At 48.2% G+C, this 21398-nt stretch overlaps 2 protein-coding genes and 1 long non-coding RNA gene across 9 annotated transcripts in view; 2 read left to right on the plus strand and 1 right to left on the minus strand.

The window, feature by feature from the left end:
* On the plus strand, positions 1–13073 carry LOC133411401 (tripartite motif-containing protein 55-like). Of its 5 annotated transcripts, none has more exons than XR_009769659.1 (9): positions 173–1064; positions 1845–2017; positions 5060–5240; positions 6738–6833; positions 6935–7168; positions 9282–9304; positions 9405–9601; positions 11783–11826; positions 11905–12133. XR_009769659.1 is itself a non-coding variant. In XM_061693755.1 (9 exons), exons 1-9 carry the CDS (start codon positions 720–722, stop codon positions 12240–12242), a joined length of 1473 nt encoding a protein of 490 aa, XP_061549739.1. In that variant the 5' UTR covers positions 173–719; the 3' UTR covers positions 12243–13073. The 5 variants fall into 5 exon arrangements, 4 of the variants coding, with proteins under 4 accessions (XP_061549738.1, XP_061549739.1, XP_061549736.1 ...); XM_061693755.1 differs by adding an exon at positions 12165–13073 and having other exon boundaries at positions 9405–9529; positions 11783–12000; XM_061693752.1 differs by having other exon boundaries at positions 9405–9551.
* LOC133411403 (uncharacterized) lies at positions 1708–15180 on the minus strand. Its single transcript, XR_009769660.1, has 3 exons — positions 13862–15180; positions 13692–13764; positions 1708–1973 (listed from the first exon to the last, which is right to left on the minus strand). It is a non-coding gene; the product is annotated as an uncharacterized LOC133411403 (long non-coding RNA).
* The window catches only part of ubtfl (upstream binding transcription factor, like), a 19209-nt gene continuing 11810 nt past the window's right edge, over positions 14000–21398 (plus strand). For 2 of the 3 annotated variants that reach the window (XM_061693748.1, XM_061693749.1), the window contains exons 1-10: positions 14000–14701; positions 16201–16296; positions 16403–16578; positions 16650–16733; positions 16991–17146; positions 17221–17285; positions 17355–17475; positions 17957–18067; positions 18241–18368; positions 21198–21339. In XM_061693748.1, the coding sequence (XP_061549732.1) occupies positions 16242–16296; positions 16403–16578; positions 16650–16733; positions 16991–17146; positions 17221–17285; positions 17355–17475; positions 17957–18067; positions 18241–18368; positions 21198–21339 (1038 nt within the window). In that variant the 5' untranslated portion in view covers positions 14000–14701; positions 16201–16241. Of the gene's footprint in view, positions 14702–16200; positions 16297–16402; positions 16579–16649; positions 16734–16990; positions 17147–17220; positions 17286–17354; positions 17476–17956; positions 18068–18240; positions 18369–21197; positions 21340–21398 lie in introns of those variants that run through there. The other variant, XM_061693750.1, reaches the window with a different exon arrangement.

Below are 21398 nucleotides of genomic sequence, written 5' to 3' on the forward strand. Positions count from 1 at the left end.
CACCAACTCAGCTTCCTCTTCTTCTGTGGCTGTGTAGGGAATCCCTCCCTATCCACTATAGCGACTTGGCCATTTTCTAATGACCACGTGAGGATTTTTACATAGTGGCCAACACAGCGTTTCTGATTTCCTTGTTCTTGTGCTTATATGACATCAATTTCAATGTAAGCAATAAAGTTGTTGAAGAAAAAGTATGTAAAGCGTGTAAGTGAACGAGAGGGGGCGCTCTCCTCTGCTCGCAGTGCCCAAGCTGTAGAAAACGTGCGGGTGCCATTTTGTCACCCAGCTTGACTACTGTATTTCCAAAATGTAGCAAATGTCATCGATATTTGCCGCAGAAAGCTCACAATAGAGTGTACCCCCACATATTCACAGTCCGGGATTCACCTATTTGTGGATTTTTCGGGGGAAAGGTATCCCGCGGTATTCGCAGACCCCCATGCGTTGTGCTACGTTATTGTCCAGATCACATGCCTATTTGCTTTTTTTTCTTCAGTCTTTCAAAAAAAAACAAAAACAGATTTTTCACTGGAATTCTAATGAACATCAATTATTTGCTGATTTTCAGCGGGGATTATGATGATGACGTCATTTTAGTGAACTATCAAAGAAATGAAGACATTAGTTGCTGTTGTTTTTTTAGCAAGGCCGTCAGAAGTGGGCAGGGCGTGTGCTGATGATGGAGCGTGCGCACACACACACACACACACTGCGCTGTCATGCCTCCTGTGACTTTTGACAAATATGGGCATGTCGGCATGCTTGCTTGTGCATGCGTGTCTAAAAACAGACTCAAATGTGACACACTCTTCTTCTCGCTTGACCGGTCCACCGTTTGTCTTTGTGGACCTCCAGCTGCGCAACGTCCTCGCGTCCGCGGTGTCCCGGTCTCCGCGGTGTCCCGATCTCCGCGGTGTTCCGGTCCCCCGTGCTGTGTCGTGGTCATGGAGAGTCTGGAGAAGCAGTTGATCTGTCCCATTTGTTTGGAGATGTTCTCCAAGCCCGTTGTCATCTTACCGTGTCAACACAACCTCTGTCGCAAGTGTGCCAACGACGTCTTCCAGGTGAGTGACGCGTTGACGGACGGACGCACTCATGTCACGTTGCCGTTGATCCCTCAGTGTGTGTGCGTGTGTATTGACTATGAAGTTGTCACGTTTGGTTAGGGACAGCTAGGCCTTCTTTGCTGGCCTAAACCCGATCAAAAGCACTGAGCTACATTCATCGTAGTCACTTATTCCCCACAGTCTATTCTGTTCATTTGGCAGTGTTTCTCTCGGCTGCGCGGCTTGCAGTACGCGGATGCCCGATTTTTTTGGGTCCAATCAGATTTCAGCCTCTCTGTGTTGCCATGTCAATGTAATCTGCCTCGGCCCTTCACAATCACAAGTGGTGGCCCATGGAACGTGTTATGGGAAAAATGTGAACCCTTCGTAGACAAGAGACAGTCAGAGAGGAACGCAAGATCCAATTTCATTCAAACCTGACCGTTGAAATAGAAGCGGGTCAGCGAGAGAGACGGAAGCAGGGTGACCTTTTTTATCCGCACACCAAAGCAGAGTTCATATGATGTTATGATTAAGAGAATAGAATACACACATTTTATAAGTGTAAGGACATATTTTTCTAACAAACATAAACTACACCACATTTTAAAGTCGTACTCGGCCTTTTTCTCTCATCTCCGAACTTGTCAAGTCTCCACTGAAGGCCACTGACAAGATGGCCGCCGGGTCACACACTGGATTGGATTTGTCGGTGGCGACGACAAGACAATAGACACCCGGACGTGACGATGACGCTCCGCACGGGACATCCTAACCTTGCCTAACCCTAACCCACAGGCAGCCAACCCCTACCTGAGCTCCAGAGGTGGATCCACGGCGCCATGCGGCGGCCGCTTCCGCTGCCCGTCGTGCCGTCACGAGGTTCTGCTGGATCGCCACGGCGTCTACGGGCTGCAGAGGAACCTGCTGGTGGAGAATATCATCGACATGTACAAACAAGGAAGCGGCAGGTACACGCACGCACACACGTACAGGGGAAGTCAAAAGTCGACACACCCCTGTTCAAATACCAGCTGTTCGTATTGAGTTATGACTGAAGGTGACCTAAAACCTGCACGTGCCGATTAAAAAAAAAAAAAGAAATATTTTAGAGAGGAATTTAAAATAAAGAAGTGAAATGATGTGCTTGCACAAGTATGCACACCCTCTTGTAAGTCGTGATGTGGCGGTGTTTGACCAATTGACCAATCACATCCAAACTCCTGTTAAATGCTGTCAGCACACACCTGGCGCCATTTCAAGTGTCTCTGAAATAACCCCAAATCAAGTTCAGATACTCTAGGAGGCTTTTCCTAACATTTTTTTCTTCCCTCCAGCACCACTAAGGCCCGAGTTCCAGCCACTGTTCACGATGCCGCCGCCAGCATGCTTCCCTTTGGCTCTGCTGTTCTTTTGGTGATGAGGAGTGTACCTTTTGGAATTAAGGCTAAAAAATTCAACTTTGCTTTCAGATTTCTGCAAAAACACACTTGAAATCAAACGTATGTACGTGAGAAAATGTGTTGTGGTACGATGAAACCAAGAGTGAACCTTTTGGAATTGGGGAAGGATTTATGGACAGTTCCAATGTTAGCGCACGCAGAAAAAAAGCCTACCAGAACATCTGAACTTTATTTGGGGTTATCGGAGGCACTTGAAATGGTGGCGGGTGTGTGCTGACTCCCAGTTAACATGAGTCTAAATCTGAAGACAGCCACATCCCCAGAGAGTGGGCACACTTGTGCAACCACCTTGTCTCAGATGTTTATTTACATTTTTTTTGGGGTTGTTGTTGTTTTTTTTTTTTTAAATGCTGACTGACATTTGTATATCACAAAAACCTGGCCTTTGAACAGGGGTGTGCAGACTTTTTTATCCTGCAGTTCTCAAACTGGGCTTAGCGAGCTGTAATTTGAGGATCTGCAAAACAATTAGCAATAAATTAGTCCGTCATATCCAACATACAAGTATCAATAGAACAAGATTCCTAACAGAAGCAAGTCCTCATAACCTACCTTAGCTCTGCGCTAATTCGAATTTCTGATATGACTGGGCAATAAAGTCACTAGTTGCTTTTTTGAAAAGTGTCTATGCAATGAACCCGAAAGGCAAAATTGTCAACCCGACTGTGCTTTTGTGAAGTACACTAAATTGCCAAAAAGTATAGGTTCACCTGCCTTGACCCACACATGAACTAAAGTGACATCCCATCCCTCATCCAGAGGGTTCAGTATGACGTCAGGCCGCACTTTACAGCTAGAACAGCTAGGCCCCGCGAGGCCCGGCTTTCAGGCTCAGCTCTAATTCATCCCAAAGGTGTTCTATCGGGTTGAGGTCAGGACTCTGTGCAGACCAGTCAAGTTCATCGACACCAAAGCGTCTCATCAGTGTCTTTATGGACCTTGTTTTTTGCACTGGTGCACAGACATGTTGGAAGAGGAAGGGGCCAGCTCCAAACTGTTCCAACAAAGTGGGGAGCATGGAATTGTCCCAAATCTCTCAGTATGCTGAATCATTTAGAGTTCCGTTCACTGGAACTAATAAGGGGCCAAGCCCAGCTTCTGAAAAACAAGCCCACACCTGCAAAATCCCCCCTCCAGCAAACTTTACACTTGGCACAATGCAGTAAGACAAGTAGCATTCCCCCGGCAACTGCCAAACCCAGACTCGGCCATCCCTGTGCCAGACGGAGAACGCGTCTCCGCCGCTCTAGAGTCCGGCGGCGGCGTGCTTTACACCGCTACGTCCGACTCTTTGCATTGCGTCCGACTCTTTATTGAAACTTATTCAGGTGAGGTATTTGCAACGCTATCCTTGCTGCTGACAGCAGAGTAAAACAAAGCAAAATAGAAGCAGATACATATAGAACTGTACAATGTGAAATAGTAAAAAGTAGTAAATATTAGATTACCTCGTAGCACATGGTGAATAAAAGGTCCCTAAAAGGCATGTGAGCAAATGTTCTCTAAAGCTGAAGAACTTGCATGAACATGGAGAAAAATGTGCGCCTGAATGCCAAGACATTAGAAAAACTTGTCTTTTTGAAGAAATCATTCTATAAATAAATGTAGAAGCCTGCAGATTACTATAGATGTGATTTATTGGTCTCCAATGTGTTGTAGAACTGTGGAAGGCTTCAGGCTCATGTCCCTTTTGGATTTTCTAGCTGGTAAATCACATCTATAGTCATCTGCAAGCTTCTGTCTGTTGCAATCTAGTTAGGTATGTCATCTCAACAAATTAGAAGAAGTATATTCTAATCGATTGAAATGTACCTGTATATAATAAAACTCCCAACCTCAAAGACTGTCTGCAGCCTGGTTGGCATTGCAAATGAGAATCAGTTCTCGATTGGCTCCCTTGGATCAAGGGTTAGGTATTAAAGGTGTCAAAAATATTTGAAATTGAGATGAAGATAGTTTGAAAGAAGTCACCGATGGCGTAGTGGTACAGTCGCCTGACTTTGGCGCGGGCAGCGTGGGTTCGGTTCCCGCTCAGTCGTCCGTGTCTCGATGTGCCCTGCGACTGACTGGGTCAGTTTGGATGGGCTGCGGCGCCCCGCGCCCCGCGACCCTGAACGGGATAAGCGGTGTCGAGAACGGATGAATGGATAGTTCGGAAGCTTGAAAGGTGTCAGTATTGAGCAACATCAGCCTCGTTTGCTGAAGCTACGCTGAACTAATTAGTGTGATGGAAACACAAACCACATGGGCCCCAGAAACCTTCTGCTTGCAGGAACTCAAAGTTCCTGCGCTGGTTGGTGGAAAAGCCCCCGATGGTGTCGCTCTTCTCTGGTCGCAGCCATGTCGTTAGTGTCAGCAGTGCACATCAGCTGGGAACCATGAATAAATATGAATTGTTTTTCAATTAAACTGCTCATGCATATTTAGCTTGACAATTCCCACAATGCTTTTGGGCGTAGTTGTGTTTAATTGGGGTCGGGATTCTGGGGGGACCCTCGGAAAAGGGTTTGATCGGCCCTGGACTATTCACACGTGTCACGTGTGTTTCAGCAAGGCGACGTCACTTCCTGATGTGGGGGCGGAGCATCCGGTGTGCGAGCATCACGAGAAGGAGAAGATCAACATCTACTGCCTGAGCTGTGGCGTTCCCACCTGTTCCCTCTGCAAGGTGTTTGGCGTCCACAAAGACTGCCACGTGGCGCTCCTCGACGTCACCTTCGCCAAACAGAAGGTACTGAGGTCACGCTAACTTCCGTGACATCACAGCGGTGGCTGTTTGGAGATGTACTCTAGCAAGCATTTTACCCTCAAAGATTCATACATAGACTTCATCACCATCTATCCATCCACTTTCTTGGCGACCCTCACTAGGGTCGCCAACAAACAATATTATTATATTATTTTGTCCGCCATCCTTATATTCTACACTGCAGTATCTGTGACGTTGAATGTGTGCATGAGCCTTTAAAAGACTGGCCTGGCCTGTTGAGCGGCGTGGACGTGAGCCGATAAGGACAGACTATTGGCCGGTTATTTCCTGGCTAAAGCATTAGCCGCTGTAGTTTACAGTGACGGTGTCATTTGAGGCTACCGCAGCTGTGCTAAGAATGTACACGTGTTAACTGTATTTTGTTCCCATTTGTTTAATAAAGCGATTGAAAGAGCACCAGCGGTCTGTTTCCATTCTCGCTCTATCCAAACCACCTGCTATGGATTACAATAAATCCAAACTAGCTGTGGTAGTGAGGTGGATTTTTCCGCCTGTGGTTCTGAGTCGATGGTCCCCCGGGAGAACACCGGCTTCCGTTGGGCAGGAATGAATGAAGACTTCGAGACACTTGGCTTTTGGGCTAATTCGATTTATTGAACAAGCGTCGTAGCAGCTGCTTACAAAGCCAAAACAACGACAAAGCCCCCGAATCTCCTGGATGCCAGTTTATAAAGGTTTCACTATCTGGGCGCGGAATTAACCCAGCCCCTGGGTTTACCCGGAATGCGGTCGCTCCACATGACCATATTTGGAGTGTTCTGCTGGCCACAAGGTGGCGCTCCGTGTCCGTGAAGTACCCACACCCGCCTGCTGGCGTCTAACAGACTGGCTAGGTGCACAAAGGGTTCCCTTATCATATCAGATGCAAAACAGTCCTCTTTGAAGACCAGAAGCCCCGTTGTAGACCAAAGACAGGTTACTGTATGACAAAGGAAGCAAAACTCTCATAAACATACAAATGGCTGAAGGAATTCCTTTGACAAGACAGTTGGCTTGAATACTGACAAAACGCTTGGTCCTCTCAAAGGAATTCTGACTTCGGTACTTTTAAAATATACTCCATTCAATAAGCTAGCAATCTTACGGGAGATGAGCAGTTGAGCCACTGTACTCTACAATTAACAATAACAACAATAATAATCAGCGCAGAGCCCGCAAAGGCCATATAGCGAGGGACGACTGTACGGTGGTGCCCTGGCCCGTGGGCACGTGGGCAAGGAGAGCCACAATGGCCGTTTGTCGAATGCGACAAAGAGTCAAACGCACAAATACAAAATGAAAACAATGTGACTCCAGCTCCTGATGTCACACACTAGGCCACGCCCCTTAAAGGCACACGTGAACAAATACTACAGTACATACAATCCTTACACTTAAGACCAGTTCATTTCTTGACATTGTCTTTTATGATGTTTTGGATATTAAAAGCGATCCAAAATTCATCATTTCGGTGAGCAGGCGGAGCTGAGCGAGTGCATCTCGCTGCTGGTGGTGGCCAACGAGCGGATTCAGGCCGTCACGAGTCAGCTGCACGACGCCCGCAGAGCGGTGGACGTCAGTTCATCTTCATCCCGTCTCCTCTTCTGCATCGTGCTGTATGTAAGTATTCCAAAGCGTTCCGATAAACAGGAAGTCTGGCTCGGCCGCATTTCCAGGACAACGGTCGCCGGCAAAAGTCCAAGGTGTGCGAGTCGTTCGACCATCTGTTCGCCGTGCTGGAGGAGCGAAAAGGCGAGCTGAACGCCCGCATCGGCGCCGAGCAGCAGGAGAAACTGGACTACTTGGCGGGACTCAGGAGGAAGTACGGCCAACACCTGGAGAACGCCGCCAAGCTCCTGGAGAACGCCATCCACGCCATGGACCGGGCCGAGATGGCCGCCTTCCTGCAGGTCAGCCTCCGGCGTGAAGGCCGAAGCCCAGGCTCGAAATACTGAATTGTTGTTTTCTTTGACGAGCAGTCTTGCGACTCATTTCTTCATTTGAGGCGGTTAATCGCACAGGGACCCAAAGCAAGGGTTTTATTAAATAACACCAATACGACAATATAACAGAGGAGTTGAATGTCGGGCTGCAGCTAACAAATATTTTAGTACTCGAATATCCTACTGAAAATTCTATCGAATAATCGAGTATTTGGATAAACTATAGTTTTGCTTGGTTAAAGAGCAAATATGAATCTACAAGAGAAAACGAGACCTTTGACTTAATAACGTACGCCTAATTGTTTTCCATTTTTATATCATCGACAGTTTTTATTTCTTAAATTCACATTGTGCATAAAAGACGAGGTGGTCATTTAAAAACAGAGCCTTTGTGCATCATCACTGAAGCAGCTAACATTTTGGCATTTTGTGACATTAATACATTACATTCATGGCTCTGCATTTTTAGGAGCTTCGACCAGCTGACTAGGAATAAAACAAATATTCTCCGCACGACTCCAACTTTTGGAAGTGTTCCATTTGTTCAAACAAAAATGGAGAAACCTCGGGACGAAACAAATATTTCCTTCATCTGACTTCACCCGAACCTTGATTCGCTTTACTTTGATTCCTCTCTGGCCACATTTGTCACCTCGTCGACTTAAAGGTTTTGCCGCTGACCGATCATCGGATGGTAGTACAGTGAACCACTACTACTGCAGTACTATATTGGCCATATGTTGTTACACAGCAAAAGCACGTCTAAGCCATGTTACGGTTGCATAATAGTGTACTTGTCAGCTTAATCATAAACAAAGCCACACACAGTGTTGGGAAAGTTAATTTCCTACACAAACTGAACGAGTTCAAAGTTCTTTTTTTTTTTTAGGATGCTGCTGCTGAAAATACTAGCATTTTATGTCGCCATTGTTGCCACCCATTCAGGCCACGCTAGTAGCCAGCTGCAGCTTTCACCCTCCAATCGCAAAAAAAACTTGTGACTTGGTCTTTTCTAAAATGAGGAATGAAAAAGAAAAAACTGGACTTTTGTCCTATTACACAGTATGACAAAAACGATGAGGAAAGGACATTGATAACTTTGCAACAAAGTATTTACTATAGTAACAAAATATTTGATCTTATCTAGTCTTATATTACAGAACAAAATGCTAATTTTACAAACTCGCAAACTGCGATGCAAGACCGCTTAATATGAGCCTTGGAAGCCTTCAGCCTGTCAGCCTGAAGCTCTGAAGGCTGAAGGCCTGATGGTTGAAGGCCTGATGGAGCGCTGAAGGCTGAAGTCCTGAAGGCTAAAGTCTGAAGGCCTGAAGGCTGAAGTTTGATGGCTGAAGTCTGAAGGTCTGAAGGCATGAAGGCTGAAGTCTGAAGACCTGAAGTCTAAAGGCCTGAAGGTTGAAGCCTGAAGTCTGAAGGCCAGAAGACTGAAATCTGAAGCCTGAAGCGTGAACATTTTCAAGTCACGCGTTACCTGCTGACAGCCCGCTGTTGAACCGTGTCGCCCGACACGTTTCGGGAGCAAAGCGTTTAATTATTCGTGTGCGACATAGCGAGATGGAAAACGTGCTGCGGCCATCACAGGAAGTAACGCAAAGAGTCAAAGTGTCGCGCGCACGTCAACTTCTTCACGGGAATGACATCGGCATAAAGAAATCCACATTGGCTCAGAACGTGGAGATGGTGGCGTTGATTGGTGACGTCTCTTTTGTACGTCTCGTGAAATCCAATGCGTAGCTTGTCGTTGCAGGATATTTACAAAATAAACATTGGTTGACATACATCAAATTCTCATGAATTTGCACACTCGTGACAATGAAACGACCTCAAAATGGCAGCCCCCCTCGGCTAGTACATGCCGCCATGTTTTAAACGCATTTTTAGAATAAATGCTTTGTAGATTCCAGTAAACAGCAGCTGATAAAGAAGATGAGCACATTTAGAATAAAACAAAACGTTTGGAAATCTGACTGCAAGTAAATGACTTAATGGGGCATTAAGTCATTGACGTTTAGTCAGAGTCGTTCTCACTGACGCTAAATCGTTGTTGTTTTTCTCTTAGGACAGCAAGCCGCTGCTGCAAAAGTGAGTCCCGATCAACGCGCTCGTTTCGGAGGATGTCATTTGTGGACGTCGTCACTGTCGGACGGCGTGATGCTAAGCGTGCGGCGGGGCCTGTGTGCAGGATGGCGGCGGGAAGCGACACGTCAAAACTGGAAAAGGTTCAGTTGGGATATGAGAAGATGGAGCACTTTAGCGGCAACTTTGAGCGCCAGAAGAGGGCGCTGATGGCCGTCAATTTCGTCAAGAGTAACAAGCTTCACTTGAACAAGTTTGACGACAACAACTACTACTAATGTCTGTTTTAGCATGTCATCACTTGTGAGCATGGCTTCACTTGCTAGCATAATCATCACTTGTTAACATGTGGACCAACAAGCATTTGGGAACAATTACTGCCGCTAGCATCTATTTTAGCGTGTCAAGCGTAGCTATGAAGACTAGATACGCTAGCGCGCTGTAGCAGCCCAGCTAACCGAGCTAGCCTACGTGGCAGCCATGTTGGAGTGGTCGCCGTTGCCATCAAAGGCAATGCATGGACTTGAAATTAAGTCGTAACTTGCTCAATTCTCAACCGATTTTCACGAGGTTTACTTTTTTTGTCAACACCAAACCATGTGCAATACAGATTCTTTTTTTTTTTTTTTTTTTTTTTTAAATCCCATACCGGTGAAAGGTTATTCCCAGTTCTCTTGTTGTGATTGTAGAATGTTGTACGCAACCGTATGCAGCACAATGTACCGACATCCTTGGGCTTTTGTTTTTTTTTGCCGTCCACACAAATGGAATGTGCTGACGACTTTGACCTTCGTAGCTTTGCGTCGCTATTGGGATGCAGCTCATAAGGCCATGTCATAGCTACCTGTTCATATCTGTGGTGTCAACCCCTGTTAGTAGGGATGGGCGAGTACCGATAACAGGTATCCATCTACTTCGGCTTGTCCCTTTAGGGGTCGCCACAGCGCGTCTTTTTGTTTTTGTTTTTCTTTTTCCCATGAGAGCCTCTCTCTCTCTCCTGCATCCTCCTCTCCAACACCAACTGCCCTCACGTCTTCCCTCACGACATCCATCGACCGTCTCTTTGGTCTTCCTCTCGCGCCCTTGCCTGACAGCTCCATCCTCTTCATCCTTCTACCAATATTCTCACTATTTCTCCTCTGGACGTGTCCAAACCATTGAAGTCTGCGCTCTCTAACTTTGTCTCCAAAACATCGAACCTCGGCCGTCCCTCCGATGAGCTCGTTTCTAATTTGATCCGACCCGGTCACTCCGAGAGCGAACCTCAACATCTTCGTTTCCGCCACCTCCGACTCTGCTTCCTGTCGTGTCTTCAGCGCCACCGTCTCTCATCCGTCCATCGTGGCCGGCCTCGCCGCTGTTTTATAAACTTTGCCCTTCGTCCTAGCGGAGACTCTTCTGTCACAAAACACACCTGACACCTTCCTCCACCCGTTCCAACCCGCTTCTTCACTTCCTGACCACACTCACCTTTGCTCTGGACGGTTGACCCCAAGTATTTCAAGTCCTCCACTCTCGCTATCTCTTCTCCCTGTAGCCTCACTCTTCCCCCGCCACCCCTCTCATTCATGCACATATATTCTGTCTTACTTCGGCTAATCTTCAGTCCTCTGCTTTCCAGTGCATGCCTCCAACTGTTCCTCCACCTGCTCCCTGCTTTCACTGCAGATCACAATGTCATCTGCAAAACATCACGGTCCACGGGGATTCCGGTCTAACCTTATCTATCAGCCTATCCATCATCACTGCAAACAGGAAGGGGCTCAGGGCTGATCCCTGATGCAGTCCCACCTCCACCTTAAATTCAAACGAATTTAAATATTTATCCGGGCTTGGGACCGGCCTACAGTTTGCACTGGCTTGTGCCCCCCATAGGGCTGCATTTGATAACAGGTATCAATATCAGGCCCATAGTGGCCTTATTTTAAGGTATCAGGTACTCACGAAGGGTGCCGATACCAGCTACCGATACTTGAGGCAAAAATGTGCAGTTGTCGCTACACTGGAGCGGTTCGACACAACCGTGGATCGTCATGTGTGTCAGAAAGGAAGAAAGAAAGAGAAGAAAGTGTGTGAAAGTGTGAAGTGTTTGTTCACAACTATCTGTCATAGCGTTCATGGAAAATGTAGGTATCAAAAGTACGAGTGGTTTTGGTACTCGGTGTCGCACGGACGTCAACTTCTTCACGAGAATGACATTGGCATAAAGAAATCCACATTGGCTCAGAACATGTACATGGTGGCGTTGATTATGACGTCTCTTTGGTTTTGGTACTCCGTGTCAATGAGTACTCAAGAGTGAATATTCCAACTGGTATCGGCCTGAAAAATGCTATTGAATATCCCTACTTGTTAGCATGTTAGCTGCAAGCTAACTGCATGGACCACATGCGTGTCCCTCATGCGGGACCACTGTACACGTCCTGAAAAAGTTGTATCAAACAGAGATAACTGTTGAGTAAATGCAAGCATGTTGCCTCCTAGTGGTTGATGCCAACGATGCCAATGAAGACGACACATCTGTGGAGGTTAGTGGTTCCGAAGTGAGCGGAGCAACGCCAGCACCCTCAGCCAATCATCCGCCTGCTTTTCTTTCATACTTGGAGGCCCCGCCCCCTCTGACCGTCCACACCAAAACTCCTCCTCCAGAAAACCGGGCCCCGCCCCCTCCTACCCCAACCAATGCTAACTCCGCCCCTCAGGTATGACGTCCCACCCCTGGATTGGCTGACTCATCATCATCATCATGCTCTTCTCCTCCTCTTCCCTGCTTGTTTTTTTTCTCCTCCTCGTACTTCTTCCATCTCTTCTTCTTCCCCATCTTTTCTCTGCTCCTCCGCCTTCTTCCTCTTCTTATGTGTTGCAGGCGGCGTCTGAGCAAGTCGCCGACGATGACGACGCCAACAAACACGTTTTCTCCTTCAGCTGGCTCAATCACAAGTGACCTCCTCCTCCTCCTCCTCCTCCTCCTCCTCCTCCTCCTCCCGGCCATACTGCTTGTCACCAATTGTGTTTGGAAGTGAACACAATAAATCACCGCTGGAAAACTTTTGTGCTCATTTTATTTTTTAATTGGACATAAAGAAGTGACATTCAACACTCTGCCAAATTGTTAATTTTTACTCCCTTTTTGTTAAATCTCCTATTTTACTACAAAAATAAAAAGGCAAATTATTTATTTTGATAACAGAAGAAAAAAGTAAAAATACATACAAAGAATCAATTGAAGGAAAAAAAAACCCTGATGTTTTTCTCTGTAAGGTAGGACTTTCCGTCTTCCTCCATAGCTCAGGCATAAAGAATATTGGAGATTGTTGTCCAGTGTAGGAAATAGCCAGTAATTGCCAGCAATTCCTGCAGCTCCTTCAATGTTGCCGCTGGCCTCTTCTGATCTTTTTGGGGAACGTCCAGTTGTTGGTTTTATTTTCTCCACTTGATGACGACCATCTGTCTTCACTGTGTTCCACAGTACGTTTAATACCTTGGAAATGATTTTGTCCCCTTCTCCTGACTGTGATGCCTTTGAACAATGAGATCCCTATGACTTTTATGACTGCGCGGACCGTGGCTCGTGCTGTAAGATGCGACTACAAAAATGCGATTGGTTCTTTGAGCTCGGCTGCCGTTAGAGAGTCGGCCGGGGGCGGAAACAGAAGCGCTCCGGGCAGTCTTGACGTGTCGACTGAGACGCACAGCTGTTGCGGCAGCGAAGATCCGGCCAGTTTTCAAAATAAAACACACTTGACACGCGAAACGCAATAAAATGGAAATGATATGAATTGGTCATTCTTTCTATGCGGCCCGGTAACAAATGCCTCACGGACCGGCGCCGGTCCGCAGACCATGGGTTGGAGAGCGCCGCACTACAATATAGCAGTTCACAACGCCTGTGAATATTCTCATTCATTCAGGTCCTTTCATTCTCAGGGCATTTCATCGATCGCAACTGGACTGTTCTATTTGTCCTTCGAAGACGTTTGGCCTCCCGTCCGAGCAGGCTTCGTCAGTTCACGCAACGAGGCCGAGTTAGGACGCACGTGTGGAAAATTCGACTTTTTATGCTGCGATTTCGAGGCGGGCCCCACACCACGTATGGAATGCTTCGCTATTTTTGCATGATTCCATAGGCGGTGTGGGGCACGCCTCTAAGTTGGAGTATAAAGAGTTGAATTTTCCGCACAAACACCGGCTCGGGCATCCTATCTGAGCCTTGTTGCGCGACCTGATGAAGCCTGCTCGGACGAGAGGCCAAGCGTCCTCTCAGAACAAACAAAACAATCCAGTTGCGATGGATTCAATACCCTGAGAAAGCAGTTCGTAAGCAGTATTTATCTAGCATGAGATAAAAAACTAAATCAAAAAACAAGCTTTCAATGAGATACATCGTACTTACTGGAGATGCTGACAGAGGCGGCAGACCCGACTTCCTTTTCTCCTGCCTGCCTGTGTACGCTTGCTGTCGTGCTCTGGAAGTGCCCCCCAAAAATCAGAATCAGAATTAACTTAATTAAAGGTCATTTGGGCAAATTTGTGATTGCAGAAGTGAATATTAAACTGGCAGACCTTCGCATTATTCGGTACCAAAGAAGTAGATCTCCCATTTTAAAATGTTTGGGGGATCCCTCAATAGTGTGTGCGTGCGTGCACTTTGTCCAGTCGTCTTTGATGCTGCTGCTGTAGTGTTCCTCCGCGCCAGCAGGTGGCGTCGAATACAGGGAGGCTGACAGCGGAAGGTTTTCTGACTGTTTTGCTTGATTTCGTTCAACACTTTTGTGTACTTTCGTCTACTTTCGACTCGTGCCGTGTTCGTAGTTCAAAGTTTGATACTTTAAATGCCCGCACGGCGCCTCAGCGGCCCGGAGTGCGGATGCCCCGGCCGGCCGGCGGTCGGTCTGTCTGTCTGTCTGTCAGGTGCCCGCGAGCGGACGGTGGGACGCGGGGGTCCGAGGTCCCGGTCGTGATGACGGCCGACGCTCCGACGCTCTTGTCGGGGGTTCACCGAGCGACCCGCCGAGGGCTCTCTCGGCGTCAGCCCGGACGCCGGTCGTCCCGGGCCCGAGAGCCTGTCAGGCGCGGAGGACGGGAAGTTGCCTTTTTGACTTTTGTTCAAATGGCACGCGATAGTAAACCCGCTTCAAGAAGGGCGATTGTGGCGGCCGTCGCGTCCGCCTCGCGTGCTGCCTTCCTCCGCCTCGGCTTCATGTTCGGCCGCCTCGCGGAGGTCCTCCCCCTGCGGCGCTGGGCGGAGTTTCCTACCGGAGCAGACGCTCCTTTTGTCGGATCTCCTTCGACTTGACTCCCCGGGGCTTCGGGCACAAAGAAAGGGCGCTGTGGATGCGGACTCGGCGGCCGACGCGCCACGCAGTATTCGGGAGCGTGCGGAGTGGCCAGCGGAACCGCAAGGTGAGTCCCAAGTGGACTTTTTTGGCCCACTCCAGCGCGTTTTTGGTTTTGGGCCTCGTCGCTGGCTGGCGCCGTATTGTCTTGTGTTCATGGCGGCCTCTCGGTGGAGGCTTGTTGGCTGCGGCCTCGCGCTCGCTCAGCCCAAGAGCTAACCCACCGGCAGAAACAGAACCGACATTTCAACGACATGTGTTGTTGTTGTTGTTGTTGTTGTTTTGCTCGGAAATGTTGCATTCCGTCCCCGATTTTCCTTTTCATCATCTTGTGTGGCACACGTGACTCGCTGCACGTCGTGACTCCTTGCGTTTTTTTCACGTCGTCCTCTTTTTGGACATTTCAGATTCCTCTTTTGTTTTTTTTTAAACTCATTTCGGATGCTAAAAGATTCCGGCGGCTTGCCTTCGTGCCAGCGGAACTTGAGTGCTGACTCCTGCCGTGGAGCATGCGCCATTTCCGGCCGTCCTGCCACGCTGAGAGACGTCATCATCCTCCGTGTCCGACGTTACAAGATTACGATTATTTACGACCAAATATGAGATTCTGTCAAAATGCTGCAGTCTGGTTGGATGGGGCACTTCAATTTGAATACAATGCAGCAAGAATTCAGATTAATGGATGATGGGTTCTGGAGAAATTTATTTTGTGTGTGTGTGGGGCGGGGGGTTCCTTTTTGGGGAAAGTTTTGACCTCTAGGAAATCTGGCTCCAAAAGCTTCAAATTCGAGTCAAACAGTAGAACTCGATTATTTGTCGCCCCTTTCGTTTGGTCTGCTTCTCGAGTAAGGCCGACCGACTCCGACTGGCTGACAGGTTTCAGTTGAAATATCCGCCCATGAGCTCGTTCGTATGGGCCGAAATTCCGAGGGAGGAGTCCTCAAAGTGTGGACGCGCTAAAATGAGCGTGACTTTTCAAACGGCCTCGCTTGCCCTCAAAACTCAAATGAAATGGTGCAAACGGAGCATAATCCTTGGGAAGAGCGGCGTTGGCAACCTTTTTGATTATTTTATACGGTCTGGAGGCCTTCGAAGTGCACATTCCCTGATTTTTTTGTTTTGTTTTTTTAGAACATTTCAGAAAGATGGCGGCCACAGGTCCGTTGCAAATCCAAGCGCTAACACCGAGCGTTCCCCTCGGAAACGCCTTTCTCAGGTTTCTCCGCCACCTTTGTGCACCCCCGGAAGAATTCTTCTCGGACCCTCCGCAGCTCCGTGGTCGCGGCATCTTGACGTCGTCCGCGTCTTAAACTGTTAGACTCCATCGAGGGGCCCATCGTGCTTGGCAAGGAGAAAAAAAACAATCCACAGAGTCAGGACAGTTGCCGCAGGCTCAGCGTGGCCGGCACGCGTCGGATACTCAGGGCGTCGCGAGCATGCGTGCGCGTCGTGGTGGTGAAGCGGCCCCGAGTTGTCCCGCCACATCGAAGGGGTTCGGCTTTTGGCACGTCAGTCCTGAAACAACGTATACATACTGTATGGTTTTGTGTGTGTGTGTGTAAAAAGCAAGCGGAGGGCGCGGAGTCAGCTCGAGCAGACGCTGTGCGATGAACGGCGGCGGCGTTTCTGCGCCTCAGAGCGGCAGACTCAAGACCATCAAAGGTAAAGACCGGGAACACTCGTCACGGCGACGACGACGCTGACGTTCACGACGACGACGACGACGACAATTCTGACGACGGTCCGGCGCTTGTGCCCGCTCGTGCAGACGAGTGGCGTCAGGAGGACTGTCTGAGCCTGCTGGAGCGAATTCGCAGCCTCCTGCCCGACGGCGACGCCATGAAGTACAAAACCACCGAGTCGCACTTCGACTGGGACAAAGTCGGCTTCGGGAACTTCACGGGAGAAATGTGTCGGCAGAAGTGGAGCAAAGTGTCCACGGAGGTACGCCCTCTCGATCTTCTTCATCTTCTTCGGAGGTCACGGCAAGGTCGTTGCGTCTTTGTTGTGTTTAGGTGCGCAAGTACAGAACCATGACGGAGCTCATCATGGACGCCATCGAGTTTGTGAAAAACCCTTACAAAGGCAAGAAGCTGAAGGTCTGTCTCACTTTGCGTATTTGCAAATTCTCCTCATTCAGAGGTTGCGGGTTTGAATCTGGGCTTTGACCTTCCTGTAAGGAATTTGCACGTTTGCCGGAGTACCTGGAGAAAAGCCACGCGAGCACGGGTACTCCGGGTTCCTCCCGCATTCCAAAAAGATGCTAGCTTCTTTCAATTTATCACCAGCGTGTTGGCTTCGTTCAATCTATAGCGCGAGCGTGTTAGCTTCATTGATTTTGTGTACGACTCAACAGACGCATCCCGACTTCCCCAAGAAGCCCTTGACGCCGTACTTCCGCTTTTTCATGGAGAAACGAGCCAAGTACGCCAAAATCCACCCAGAGATGAGCAACTTGGACCTGACTAAGATTCTGTCCAAGAAGTACAAGGAGCTGCCCGACAAGAAGAAGGTTAGCTCGCACCGCCGTCCGGCCCGTAAAGCCACCAAGAAACTGAGACGAGCGCTTTTGTTTTGTTGCCGCAGCAAAAGTACGTGGCCGAGTTCCAGAGTGAGAAGGAAGCGTTTGAGAAGAACATGGCTCGATTCAAGTAGGCCGCGAAAAAAATAACGACGAGACGGCGAGAGTGAGATTGCCGAATGTTGCGTTTGTGCGGCAGGCACGACCATCCCGAGCTGATGGAGGCCAGCAAAAAGTCGGACCTGCCCGAAAAGCCCAAAACTCCTCAGCAGCTTTGGTACAACCACGAGAAGAAGACCTACATGAAGATGCACCCGCAGGTGAGGATGAAGTTGATGACGGTGTGTTGGAAATTCCTCTTTTGTAGAATACTGAAGGAAACAATCTAGTCTTGATATTATTTTTTTTGTTTTGTTTGTATGCAAAGCGCTATTTACATGACATGAACAAAAAGAGACAGGGAGAAAGAAGAAGCAGAGGAGAACGAGGGCGAGACGGGCGGCTGTCCTCTCGCTCCCCGCACTCTCTCTCTCTGAAGCCGAAAGGCCCAAAAACACACGATAAGGTCCTTCGGTCAGATTCGCTACGTTTCCGTAATCAGGACATTCCCACCGGCTACCCGGCCGGCCCTCGGAGAAGACAAACGACGGCTCGCCATCTCGCCGACGTTGCGCCAGAGTTAAGGGAACAATCAAAGAATGTATTATGAAGGAAAGGCACGAAACCTGATAAATGTCAATAGAAGTCGTTTTGACAACTCAAGGACGGATGGTGATGAGGAAGCTGTTGCTGCGTTTCCAGGTGAGTCAGAAGGAGCTGAAGGAGGTTTTGAGGAGACAATGGTCGCAGCTGTCGGACAAGAAGAGACTCAAGTGGATCAGCAAAGCTTTGGAGCTCCAGAAGGACTATGAGGTACGACGGCAGCAAGAACGCGGCGACGACGACGACGACGACAAACACACAAGATGTAGCAACGACACGATAAAACAACAACAGCGGCAACACTACAAACGACACGTTACAACAACAACAACAACACGACACCACCACAAGGGGTCTGACACTGCGTGTGTGCGTGCATTCAGGACAGCATGCGAGCGTATCACCAGGCTCATCCGGACGTCAGCGCGGACGATCACGTCCGCTCGGTCCTTACAAAAGCAGAAAGACAACTCAAGGACAAATTTGATGGACGGCCAACCAAACCTCCTCCGTGAGCAACACACACACACACGCGCGCCTCACATACTGCCAAGTTCGTGCCTGCTCGTGCGCGTTATTTGTTGTTTGATTTAGTATTTTGCTCCCTTCTGTGCACCGCTTCCACTAACAACATGGCTGCAACAGCGAGGAGCTGGTTTACAGAAGGGCAGCCGGCGTTGACAACTTCCCCCCCCCAAAATCGACTCGTGTAATTCCCGCGTAACCCTTTTCACATTGTTTCGCGTAAGAAGGGAGCCCGCTGCAATGCAAGCACGCTGAACTTTGCCAAAGACACGGTGACCTTTTGTACGTTACGCTATCCACGTGTGGGAAACGCTTGACCCGAGGTAGGTGCTTCCACTCACAAATAAACTGTACATGAGAAAGTAGTAACTTGGTGTTAAAACAGTTTGTTTGGTATCAAAAGAAATGAAATAACAACATACCCAAAGGGGAAACAAAGCAAAGCTTTTTTTTCCCCCCAATATTGTTCTGAACAGTGACAGAACACACATTTCAGATTCGATTCGATTCAACTTTATTGTCATCGCGCGTCCCAAGTAGAAGGCAATGAAATCGCAGAACGCATCGAGCTAGAAGTACGAAAGCAGTGATGAAATGACTATGATGCAGTATATACATGGTATAATATACATAGTAATATTCAATATATACTGTCCACAGTATAATATGCACAGTAATATGCAGAGTATGAAAAATAATATATCGCAACAGACTCCGTCCGACTATGCTACGGTGATGTAATTAGCAGCATGTAGAGCAGCGCAGGCAAGAAAGGTGCCGTCGACGATGCAGCGACAAGTCCAGCTCGCTTTGCGGAGAAGTCGAGGGATGGGCGGGGCCGTTTTACAGCTTGCATTTTCTTGACAGTTTTACACACAGATAAATAAGCATGTACAGTGCAACGTTGGATGACAACGTAGAATACTCCGGAAGAGAATATTCACACGTGTCCGACAGACATTTAAAGAGGGAAAAGGAAATGGACAGAAAAAAAAAGCATCGAATCAGAGCGAAAAGGTCGCCTGGAAATTGGCAGTCGCGCCTTGTTGGCCGCAGGTGTCAAACTCGAGGCCCGGGGGCCAGACGCGGCCCGCCACATCATTTTGTGTGGCCCGCCAAAGCAAATCCATGCTCGTCAACTTTTTGCTAAAATATGCATTTTCTTCTGTTACCAACCCCTTCTTCAACAATACTTGAACAACCTATTATCCTTGTCTTCTGATTTCAAAACTAGTTATCCCTCAATTTGTTGTGTAATGGTAATAATATGGTTTGGTGATGAAACATTTCACTGTTCTAACGGCCCTCTGAGGGAAATCATAACTACGATGCGGCCCGAGACAAAATTGAGTTTGACACCCCTCTTGTAGGCGATGGCGCCAAAGTGCTCAGCGTCACGCTGACCGAATCCGAAAATGAATCCTCTTTCCTCGGTCACAGACTCACGGGCTTGTTAAATGTCGGACGACTTTCCGACGTTTAGTAAAACACGGTTTCAAGCCTCAATAAATGATTTGCTCTATTTTCGGACTCCACATATTCAATATACGCACCCTGGCTTCGAGCGGCTGGTGCTTACCATACGCATTTGAACGCTGTTTGTGAGCAGTATGTTTTAGAGATGAGAATCGGCTTGATTGGCCAAGTATGTTAAAACACACAAGGACTTTGTCTCGGGTAGTTGGAGCCACACTAGTATGCTTACAAATAGCCACTATGACGACATTAGACTTTACGCCGATTTTATCGGCCTGATCGGTATCGGCCGATAATTAGCATTTTTTGCTGAACGGCTTTAATGTCATAATTCGCCGATCCAATCAAGGACGTCGTTGATCGGCTCCGCAAAAGACATTTACTCCGCGTCGCCATCGTGCACAGTATATTTGACTCCAAAAGCTAGTTTATTTTTAGCCTTGTCACATGGCTTTTGACGTCGTACTGTAAATATCTGACGGCCAAATAAAGTTAATTAAAAAAAACAAAACAAAAAAAAAACAAACAAAAAAACATGTCGGCGGTGTGGAACAGACAACGCGTCGGAGACAGGCAACACGTAATGCCCGGACGACAAGACGACAAGACAAATTTGCTCTTTCAGGATTGCGCTGCCAGACTACTGCAATAAAACCTTGTATTTCGATACCACCGCATCCCTTTTTTACGATCATTGGGCTTTAACTTGTCAACTCAAACGCGACCGGATACACGGGTTATCCGCGGCGACGACAACAAGAGTGGAACGCGCCGATGATATATTTCTACCGCTTATCCGGGTCGGGTGGCGGGGGCAGTAGCTTTAGCGGGGACGCCCAGATCCGCCTGTCGATCTCCCGTTCCATTCTTCCCTCACTCGTGAACAAGACCCCGAGATACTTGAAGTAAAACGTTATGTAGCCCAGTTATGTAGCAAGCCGCTGCCAGCACTGACGGTTGCACGTAAACACGCCGCCGTTCTGTCGAATCGTGCTCTGAAGTTTCGGCGTGGGTGAAGTCATTTAAATCCAACCCCAATTCCAATGAAGTTGGGATAGTGGAAGAAACTAGCATCCTTGAATTCTGATTGCAAAACTAGTCATCCATGAATTTGTTGTGTACGTGTAATGGGATGATGATGTCGCTCCGTGACAAAAACGAGTTTGAACCCCGTTATCGGGTTTTGTGAAATGTCCTGTTCACAATTGAAACTTGTTTCGACGACGTCATTGTCGTTTGCTTTTTCGATATGCAAAGGGTGAAGGGGGATTCAAATGAGAAATGTCTTTCGTGAGATTTTGTCCCGGGTGCCGATTTGTTGTTGTCCTTGTTCTGGTAGTAACGGCTACTCGCTGTACTGCGCTGAGCTGATGGTGAACATGAAGGACGTCCCGAGTACGGAGCGCATGGTGCTGTGCAGCAAGCGCTGGAAGATGATGACCCAGAAGGAGAAGGACATGTTTCAGAAGCGCTGCGAGCAGGTTTGCCACCGCCGCCTCTCTTCCTGTTGCCACGCCGACCGTTGTTGTTGACGTTGCCG

This window comes from Phycodurus eques, chromosome 13 (assembly GCF_024500275.1).
Source record: "Phycodurus eques isolate BA_2022a chromosome 13, UOR_Pequ_1.1, whole genome shotgun sequence".
In the NCBI taxonomy this organism is placed as follows: Eukaryota; Metazoa; Chordata; class Actinopteri; order Syngnathiformes; family Syngnathidae; genus Phycodurus; species Phycodurus eques.

Bases quoted from the DNA above. Each gene is read 5' to 3' on its own strand.
- LOC133411401 (XM_061693755.1), top strand. From the start codon at position 720: ATGCCTCCTGTGACTTTTGACAAATATGGGCATGTCGGCATGCTTGCT. The intron at 9,305-9,404 runs GTGAGTCCCGAT...GCCTGTGTGCAG, and splicing joins AGCAAGCCGCTGCTGCAAAA to GATGGCGGCGGGAAGCGACA. The intron at 9,530-11,782 runs GTAACAAGCTTC...GTTGCCTCCTAG, and splicing joins GGCCGTCAATTTCGTCAAGA to TGGTTGATGCCAACGATGCC.